Source organism: Salarias fasciatus, chromosome 8 (genome assembly GCF_902148845.1).
Source record: "Salarias fasciatus chromosome 8, fSalaFa1.1, whole genome shotgun sequence".
In the NCBI taxonomy this organism is placed as follows: Eukaryota; Metazoa; Chordata; class Actinopteri; order Blenniiformes; family Blenniidae; genus Salarias; species Salarias fasciatus.
Genome location: NC_043752.1, coordinates 2,376,031 through 2,386,073, shown reverse-complemented (window position 1 = coordinate 2,386,073; position 10,043 = coordinate 2,376,031). Strand labels below are relative to the sequence as shown.

Below are 10,043 nucleotides of genomic sequence, written 5' to 3'. Positions count from 1 at the left end.
TACCCGGGCGGTGATTACCATGACGTGGTCAGTCTGGCACTGAGACGCGGCTGTTCACCGGAGGCGGACGGCAAGTCAGCTCCACGGCGATTCCGTTAACGTCTCTTTTCTCCGCCGCAGCTTTTATTGAACTCGGTACGTGACAACCTTTGTGCTTTTGCCGTGACTTCACTTGAAGCTACTCGTTAATCTGGTTTATTCACCCGGTTAACGAGTCGATGTTGGCAGCCTCCACCCGCTAATGCTAGCCTTTTTACGGCGCTAGCTCGTGCTAGCCTTTACCGACGACCCGTCGCCAGCTGATTTAGTCCTTTACTAGTTGATTAGGAAATAGCTTCACTCCATTTCCAAACGTTAACTGAGGTAACTGACGTAGCTGGTAATGATAGCGGTGATGTTCGTCAGTAGCGGTTTAAACCTTCGTGGAACTATGGGGTGTTTTTAGCATATTCTGTCATTCTGTCTGCTTCTAAATATTTATACGATTTATGCGATTTTTCAGTTATCGAGGTTTTTATATAATATAGAAGCTTTTTCGACTAGTTCTGAATTAGCATCCATGCTGCTCGTTTGGTTCTTTATGTCCATGTGAGCAGTCTGGAAGTTTATTAACCGGGTCATGTTGTGTGCAACAAGTGAAACATGTTGATGGAAGTCTCCTCCAGTGGTCCCTGATGTTTAGTCTAGTTGGAAATTGATCCACTTATTGCATCTGATCAGTTTTGATGGTGATCTTACTGTTGTACCTCAAGGAGAGGAACATATGTTATAGTCTGTCCACCAAAGGGGAACATATGTTTCGGTTTTTGTCTACTTACAGCTTTAAATCTTCAGTATCTTCGGGCTATGCCTCTTTAAGAGGAATAGCCTCTTTTAACCCAGATACCTTTTATACCATTAGGTGTAAAAGGGATCTGGGCTGAGTGTTGCTAGAAGCATGTTGAACTGGACCTGGGCCAATACAGTTAAATACCACCACCCCTTTTCCACTAATATTCTGGAATTCTGTTTAGATTATATTGGATTTGTAAAAAATGAGGGCATTGAGTCAGTGATTGTACCTTTTTTTTCCCCCCCAAGATAACTTCAGCTTTTGCAGCCTGGTCATTTTTCAGTATGATTGTGTTTTTTGTTGGTACTGAGAAACTAAGTCGTCTTGTCTTGGAATTAAAAAGTCTTCCTGAGAAGCTCTGGGGCTGTAATGCTGTTAAAGCTCATTGGTCTCATGTATTTTTGTTTTTTTCAGATGAGAATATCTTCTTATATGTGGATGAAAATATATCTGAATAAACACAACAGGCTAAATCTGTGTATCTCATCTGAGAACCTGCTCCACAGGTGGAAACGACTGCCGCTGAAAGGATTTGAACTGTTTTCTCACTCTGTTGCCTGCTGTTTTTGTAAGATAAAACTTAAGACATACTTGTGAGAGATGAGATATGTCCCATCCAGTTCAGAGGTATCATGCTTCACTGCTAACATCTGATGGGGCCAGGACTGACAGGCTTTTTGTTACATTCTTAAGAGATTACCATGTTCAAGTTTGCTGTCTGAGTGTGATCTTCGTAGACTGACGCTTTGAAACAGGACCTGAAAACATTACTCTGGCAGAAAAAAATGATCCAATTGCAGTGGCACGCTGAGGAAGATTTTACAGGTGTTTTCAAAATCAGGACGAGTTTCAGCTCGTCGTCGTAAAGCGTGCTTTCACGGGGATTCTTCCCTCCTTCCCCTCAGAGCAGCTACGTGTCACAGTTTGTTTAGGACTGAAGGAGGGAAGTGAAACAATGCGTAGGATTCACAACACCAAGACAAGTTTAGAGAGTAAACGTACTGATTTGAGTCAGGTGTGTGCAGGACAGTGGTTGTTGAGGGGCAGGATTGAGAAGCACTGAGGTGAGAGCAGCAGGCTCGTCCCTGGAAGGCCAGGGTTGAAATCCCACGGAGGGTTGCATAAGAAACAACATCCGGAATAAAGCCCCTGCCAACTCAAACATCATCTCATGGTGGCAGCGCTGCACAGTCACAGTTCAGTCGGTGAATGTCACCGTAAGAGCTCTAATATGGAGCGGAGACACTCGAGACCGGATGACTCATTTTATTCCTGCAGTCAAGAAGGGCATTCTTTCTCTCTCCTGAGAACAATAAGAGGAGTGCTCAAAAATATGAAAAGAAAATAGCACACCACTTTAACCATTTGTGTATGGGTGAGAAATTAAAGAAGCAATGACAGTCTCGCTTAACAAGTACTCATCATTTGGTTCTAATGAAAACACAACTCTGAGATCACTTTTTATTCTCATTGTCTGACTTAATTTGCAGAACCAAGCAAAGTGAAGCAGCATTTTGTTTATGTGCTCGTCTCTTGTGGAACAAACGTTCTGAACACCGGAGGTCTGCTCATACTCTCGGCTAAATCAGGGCTGACAACTTCAGTAGTCAGTGCAGCATTGTCGTGGTTTCAAAACATCACTCCTTGTAATCATTCTAATATTTTTTACTATTCAAAATGCTTTTTTTGTGACCTTCATTTGAACTTCTTAACTAATCTCCTGTTTTAGTTACGTTTTGTCTTTTAGTGCTTTTGTTTTCTTGATATCTTGTTTTATTTCTGAGTTTAAAGCACTTTTCCATATTTCTTTGCCTTCTTGAAGCACATTGATTTGCCTTGTGTATGAACGTGCTGTACAAATAAACTTGCCTTGCCTAATAAGTTTACTGAATGCATCCCTCTGCTCTGTGTTTTCACAGGCTGACAGGATGAGGTGGTGACCCTGGACCCGCCAGGCCGTGAGATGAGTGCAGCTCGGCACAGAGAAACGACGGAGCAGAGAGACTGAGAGAGAAGAATGGGAAGGAGCGCCTGGGGCTGCTGTCACGGCGTGGTCTCTACTGCAGTGCTTTACGGCTCCTTGGCTCTCTTCACCTCCATCCTCCACAATGTGTTCCTGCTTTACTACGTGGAGACATTCGTTTCCGTATACAAGATTGATAAAGTCTCCTTCTGGATTGGGGAGGTGAGTGAAAAGAAGTTTCAGACTGTCGGCCAAGGCTAGAGCGTGCTGAAAGTTTGCGGTAGTCTGGATTTCCTGCTGAGCAGGTTCCTGATTAATGAGCTTGTTGAGTTGTCTTGATTTGTGTCTGAGAAAATATTTAACCAGAAAACTTCATAGTAGTGAAATCTGTGCATTTAGATATTTGATAAACCAGACATTTCCGAAATGGGGTCTGTGGTTACCAGCGAAGGTTCATGTTTCTGCCGTGAGGTTGTCAGAAGAAAAAATAAGACCCTTTCTACAATCAGATCTGATGGCTTTACTATAACATTAGTTTTAAAATGTTGAGTCTGTTTGCATCAGTCTGCAGTACAAGCTGCAGAGCAAATAGACTGAGAATCAAGACACAACACTGATCTGCATCTACAGCATGTGCATGATGAGCTATCATCACCCTCTATTCACTGATTTCACAGCAGTGTAATCTCCCTTCATCTTTCTGTGCTGCTCCACAGACGGTGTTCCTCATCTGGAACAGCCTGAACGACCCTCTCTTCGGCTGGCTGAGTGACCGCGCCTTCCTCAGCTCTCCTCAGTAAGAGTCTCCTTTCTTCCTCCTTCCAGGGCACAGAAAGCACAATGGAGATTATTCTCTGACCTCAAACCAATGAAGCAACAGCTGCGTGTTTTTAAATGTTGGATAATTACAAGTTACCTTGTATAGATGGTTCATGTTCATATCGAGCAGCAGTATGGCTGATGGATCACACATTCACTTCATATTTGCAAAAAATTAACTAATAAACTCAATTTCTAGATTGTATCATGTAAACACTTGGTAAAAAAAAAAAAAAAAAATATATAGAAATCTTGTCAATCTTGTCTTTGTGGAATACACCTCTGAAATAAGTTCAGCTATAGCTGCGAGCCGCTCCAGTAAAGCATTCCTGGACTCCTTTCAGCCGGTATCAGTCTATAAAAGAGACACCACTGACTCTACCTGTTTTGTCTTTGTCTGCTGTGACGCAGCCTCATTTGCCTTCCGGCTATTTTCTGTCTTTTCACAACCTGAAAACGTGTGCTGGTAAAGCAACACATGGCAAGCAGAACATTCATTCATTAAAGGCTCTGCATATGTTGAAGCATCACTGGATCATTTACTCATTATCATATATTCACATTTCAGTGTTTAATGCCATAATTGCTCTAAGTTCCACTATATTTTGACAGTTTTACTTTATGTCTTTCTAATGACTTCCCCATATTTTAAGGGCTTTTTAAGGAGCGACCATCTGCCTTCAGTTATCAGAAGTGATTCTGTTTCAGCTGGCTTGCTGCAGATTTCCTCCATGTGTTTTGGTCTCCCTCCCAGGACTGGATCTCAGATCACGGCTCCTGAAGTGGTGCTGAAGCGCCTGAAGGCTCTCTCCACAAATGGCCCCCTCTTCTCCCTCTCCTTCCTGGCCTTCTGGGTGGCGTGGGCCAGGCCGGGCCTGCAGTTCCTGCTGTGCCTGTGTCTGTACGACGGCTTCCTCACCATGGTGGACCTGCACCACAGCGCCCTGCTGGCCGACCTGGCCGTGTCGGCCGCCGATCGCACGCGCCTCAACTTCCACTGCTCGGTGTTCAGCGCCCTGGGCTCGCTCTCGGTGTTCCTGTCCTACTCTTTCTGGGATAAGGAGGACTTCTACTCCTTCCGTGTCTTCTGTGTGACCCTGGCAGCTTTTTCCATCGTCGGCTTTTTTGTAGTTTCTCGGCTGCTGCAGCGGCGTTTCACAAAGGAAGTCCGTCCAAAACACGATGAGGCGTCGGCACTTAAAGAGTAAGATCTGTTCGGAGAAAAGAGGATCGAGAAACGTCAGATGGTATTTTCCTGTCTCACTCGGTTGCGCTTGTTTGTTTGTTTTCCAGGCTGAGTGTCGGCCACGCTCCACTTACCAACCCAGAAAAACCTGTAACTATTGGACAGTATCTCAAGCAGCTCGCCAGACACAAAAATTTCATGTGGTTCGTGTCAATGAACCTGATCCAGGTACGACTGTTGAATCCGCTGAAGGCATGTCACACTCCTGGTTTGAAGATGAGCGTGAATGTGTCATGAAGAGCCGTCGGCCCTGCTCCCCATGCTGTCCTTACGGTCTTTTCTTCCATTCCAGGTGTTCCACTGCCATTTCAACAGCAACTTCTTTCCTCTGTTCCTGGAGCATCTGTTGTCTGATCACATCTCCGCCTCCACAGGTTCAGTCTTACTTGGTAAGACCCATCGAAGGTTCACAGGAGCCCTTCTTCATCTTCCCATGACTGATGCACTAAATACTGACTTTGCCTGCATGTTTCACTCTGGCTGTGATTTGAAAGCATGTGTGAATACATCCACACCATTTTTTTACAGTTTGCGTTGCATTTTGTTGTATTTCTGTTGCAATTGAGTGGCTCCCCACTTGATTTCCCTCCTGTTGAAGTTTTGGTTTAATCCACATGTGCTTCTGCCCCCTCACAGGGATCTCTTACATTGCCCCTCACCTGAACAACTTGTATTTCCTGACTCTGTGCCAGCGATACGGGGTTTACCAGGTTATCCGCTGGCTCTTTATGGTCAAGCTGGGACTTAGTGTGGCTATGCTGCTAGCAGGGGCTGACCACATTTATCTGCTCTGCATCTTCATTGCTAGGTACGGCCGTGCACACACGTCCTCACACGCATCTCAGATCCGATGTGTGACTGATTTTCTTTTGCTTGCTTTTTTTTTTTTCTTTCTTTTTGTCCATAAGGTTTATTATTTTAAAAACACACAAAATCAGAATCATTATCTGGGAGGCATTCCCATCACGACATGTGCGGAGCTGTTATTCCATATGCGATGTGATTAAAATATCGAAATTAGTTTTCTTTTGTTAATAGAAGTCAGGTGGATACAGTTTTCTGTGGACGTTGCGTGTAAAGAATGAGAATACTGCACGTTTCAGTCTGTCGTCTCGTCAGTCTAAATATCTGCGCCTGCTTGTCAAACTGATCGACTGCTTCTTCACGTGGATTTACTTTTACTTTTCACTCCAGGAATGTGGTTAATCTGCAGCGTCCAAACTTTGTCACCTTGCGTCTTGGTCAATAGTGCAGAAAACGTTCCGATGGAACTCTGAGCTGCTTTTGGCTTCCGTCAGACTTTAGATCTCAAACAGCTGTCAGGAGCAGAGGAGATCCGCTGCTGCCGCAGCCCTGATGTTTTGGTTCGTAGATTTAAAACAGGCGAGTATCCTGAGGGCAGTTCAGACTTGAGTGCGCCACAAATCATTGTTAACGTTCAGCTGCAGTCCCTGTTAAATACTGTAACCCCGGGGATTGGAGTTTTTTCTTTTTTTTTTACTGCAGCAGACGTTGATTTTCTGCTGTCCACCTGACGGAGTTCCTCCAGCAACCTCTCATCTGTACAACAGCTCTGAACATTAAAAGCACTGATTTTGTAACGCTTGATTCAATTTTATTTATATAGTGCCAAACACAGCAGTCATTTCAAGTCTGTTATAACAGAAAAAAAACGAAACGATTCTGCAAAACTCTTTTTTTAACAGGATGAAACCTGCAGAACCAGACTCTGAGGTGACTTGAAATCAGAACTAAAACGGCTCCGTGTGGCTTTCATCCCTCACTTCAGGAACACAAGTCTTTGTCGTCAGGGTTGTTTTTGCCAATAACCTGTATGAGTGACACTTGTCTAATGTCCTCAGGCACATTACAGACAATTACTGAGGGGATTATTAGTGTCATCTCACACAGAAGTTCTGAAGTGGAACCTGTTTTTCACACTTGACTTTGGTTCTGTCTGAAGAAATTCATGCTTTACTGCGCCCTCCAGCGTTCTGTATGTTCGAGCGCCCTGCAGCTCGTGCTCCACGCAGTGTCTCTCCTGGTAACCGTGAGCCGACCTCTCTGCCTTCCAGTAACCGTGTGTTCACCGAGGGAACCTGCAAGCTGCTCAAACTGGTGGTTTCCGACCTGGTGGACGAGGACTTCGTGGTGAACCGCCGTCAGCAGGCCGCCTCGGCGCTCCTCTTCGGGATGGTCGCCCTGCTGACCAAACCCGGCCAGACGTTCGCCCCGCTCATCGGCACATGGCTGCTTTGTGTTTACACAGGTACACAGCAGACATCCGGTGAATGGTGTTCATTTCAGGACCAGAGATTTTTGGTCCATGTGGTGGAAATTGCACCCATTCGTTGTTTCCTTCTCCGTTTTCAAAAATTTCTCTTAAATATAATTTTTGACGGCAGATGCACTGACACAACAGAGCTATATTGACCACATCCTGCACATTCTCATTTTTTCCAATATCATTTATGGTTACTTCATAGGAAATGTTTTTTTTTTCCTTCCTCCATCAGGCTACGATATCTTCGACAGGCAGCCCGTGAGGGACAACTCTCTGGTGTCCGACGCCGCCTTGAGCTCAGGGACTCCGCCTCTTCGCCTGGGCTGTTTCTACATGTTGGTGTTCGTGCCTATCACCTGTGCCCTGCTCCAGCTGGCCGCCTGGTCCCGCTTCACACTCCACGGCCGCAAACTGCAAGGGATCAAGACCCTCAGGCAGGGGGCCCAGCCCGGCCACCTCATCGATGTCAAGGCCATCTGAACCAAAACTGCACACAAACGCTTTGAAATAAGCTCTTTTACAATCTCTCTCTCTCTCTCTCTCTCTCTCTCTCGCCTGGGCAGCCTACACCGACATGAAATTTATTCACGTGTCATTTTGTGTACAGTAACAAAAAAAAAAAAAACTGCAGCGGGCTCATTGCTCCCATGGAAATGTAAAAAAAAAAAAAAAAAAAAAGGAAGAAAAATTGCCTTATTTTTTTATATTAAAGTATAAAATTATATTTATATTGAAACTGATGACCAAAAGATAATACCAATCAGTCCTTTTGGATCAAGGTGGACCAAGGTAAACACTTTTTCACAGTGTGGGCCAAAGATGAGGCGATTTCTGTCATAGAGCACAGTCTGAATGCACTCATAGCTTAGCAATCTGCCCCGAACGTCCATCTGCGAAGAGCGTTTGTTTACAACAGACACATCTGTTTTCTAATTTTATTGACAAGATGAAGAAACTCAAACTACGATGTGTTCAGAGTGCCATTTGTACTGCATGAAACCGGTTAGATTGTCTGCGTTTGGTTTGATGTCAGACATGATATTTTGTAATATGTCCAGTGTTAATGTTTTTTGCACAAAACTGCCATTTGTCCATTGTTCTTCTAATGCTTGGATTTTGATGTGCTTTGTGTACTTTAATGAAGAATAATTTAAATTACAACATGGTGTTGGTAACCATAGTTTCAGTTCACTTTTGTAATTTTTCAGATTATTTTCAAGAATGTGACTTCTCGCCACAAATAAACCTCATTAATGTTGTGGATCAACTCAATTGCGCTGTGTCCATGTACCTTTTTTAAATGTGTATCACTCAATGACCCTCCTTCTTTATGAGTTATGGAGCCAGGGTACATAATTAACATGGCAAACTCATGCATACAGTCATTTAGTTGAGTCTTTTTGAGAGATGATTAGTCTGATAATGTTTTTGAACTGTTATGGTGATAATTTGATTTCACTACACGTGGACTTTTGTTCATAATACTTGATGGTTAGAGCGTCGCTGAAAAAACCCAGCAAACAAGCTGACTTGTTATGTTTCTGAATTTGTTTTTACAGTGGATACAGTACAGATGGTTGGAGTCTATGAAAAAATAAAATAATTCTGTATACTTAATTACGATCGGTTGAACAGAACAAGTCTAAGAATTAGCCCATCAGAGTGTGGTAAAGGCGGGCCATGAGAGGTACTGCTCTGATGTTGCCCGTTTAAGGATTATTATAAGTAACTGTGAATTACAAACGGAACCACAGGCATTGAAAAAGAATCCTCCAATAAGGCATTTTATGAAGCTTGAGGCTACTTCCACCCTTTACAGACCAAAGCAAGACTACTCGAGAACAACGGAACTTGAGACGAAGATCAGTGAGCAAAGTCGGACATATTTGGAAGAGCACCTCGCATTCAACGAGCTAAGTGCGCATGCGTGGAACGTAAACTCCGTTGATTGACCTAAAACATCGACTTTCGTGTTTTTATCAAAAACTAAAGCGTTGTCACTCATCACTTTACATTCTTTACTGTCACTCCCAAACCGTACGAAGCCAGCGAAACTTTAAAAAGTCAGTTTGTTTATCTAATAATCACCGCACTGTATCCCATCATGCACCGCGCGGTGATGCTTACGTTTATCAAAGTTCTTTTTACATTTAGAAACCGATTTATCAACAACGATACAGATACCCGTAAACAGACATGAACAGTGTCATATGAACACGGTGCATTGTTTTGCGGTTGTAAGAAATGATTCACCGCCACTGAAGAGTGTGTCCTCGACAATGACTCCCCTCAGTCGAGGAACACCAAGTCAGTACACTCATGTTTCTCTTCAGATCGTATAAATCTTTCGCCTTTTACTAAAGATTTCCGTGGAGAGGAACAATATGAGTTCGAACTAATTTTTTGATGCCCTGCCTCGTGCGGGGCTTCCTTCACTGTCAAGTAAAATCAGAATGAATTTGCATGAAATTGGAAGTGATCCGTGCCGTCTCATGAGCATGCGCGCCAGCTAACATTGCTGGCGGAGCAGAAGCTGTTAGTATGCATGTAAAGATTGAGTTAAGTTTGTGATTGTGTTTCCACAAACTCATGTGTTGAATTTTCTAAAAGTTTCGATGGGTAAAATCTGATAAAACACTGCAGTGAGTTGTTTATTACTACCACCTCTGCTGGAAACGTAAGTTTCGTATGTGTCCAGCAGAGGCCGCACTCGTGCAGCCAATTGTTTGCATTTTATTCTTTTCATATTTGTTATCGAAAAAATAACGAAACATGTTATTGTGCGTCCATTAGCTGAAAGTTTTAATATAAAACGCTCAAATATTTTTTTTCTATATTTTTTTTCCTTTCTTTCTTTGTTTGTCTTTTTTTTTTTTTTTGCTCAAGTGTTGCTCAACTG

General features: G+C 43.4%; 1 protein-coding gene and 1 non-coding gene across 3 annotated transcripts; both read left to right on the top strand.

Annotated features, from left to right (window-relative positions):
- Positions 1 to 7,822, top strand: mfsd13a (major facilitator superfamily domain containing 13A). 2 transcript variants are annotated; one of them, XM_030097429.1, is made up of 9 exons: positions 1 to 135; positions 2,752 to 3,017; positions 3,512 to 3,591; positions 4,369 to 4,818; positions 4,908 to 5,028; positions 5,153 to 5,249; positions 5,497 to 5,668; positions 6,936 to 7,129; positions 7,377 to 7,624. In XM_030097429.1, exons 2-9 carry the CDS (start codon positions 2,850 to 2,852, stop codon positions 7,622 to 7,624), a joined length of 1,530 nt encoding a protein of 509 aa, XP_029953289.1. In that variant the 5' UTR covers positions 1 to 135; positions 2,752 to 2,849. The 2 variants fall into 2 exon arrangements, with proteins under 2 accessions (XP_029953289.1, XP_029953290.1); XM_030097430.1 differs by lacking the exon at positions 1 to 135 and having other exon boundaries at positions 2,850 to 3,017; positions 7,377 to 7,822.
- A 1,635-nt stretch (positions 7,823 to 9,457) lies between these two features.
- LOC115393871 (U5 spliceosomal RNA) lies at positions 9,458 to 9,572 on the top strand. The gene has a single exon (XR_003931979.1). It is a non-coding gene; the product is annotated as a U5 spliceosomal RNA (small nuclear RNA).
- The last annotated feature ends 471 nt before the right edge of the window (positions 9,573 to 10,043 follow it).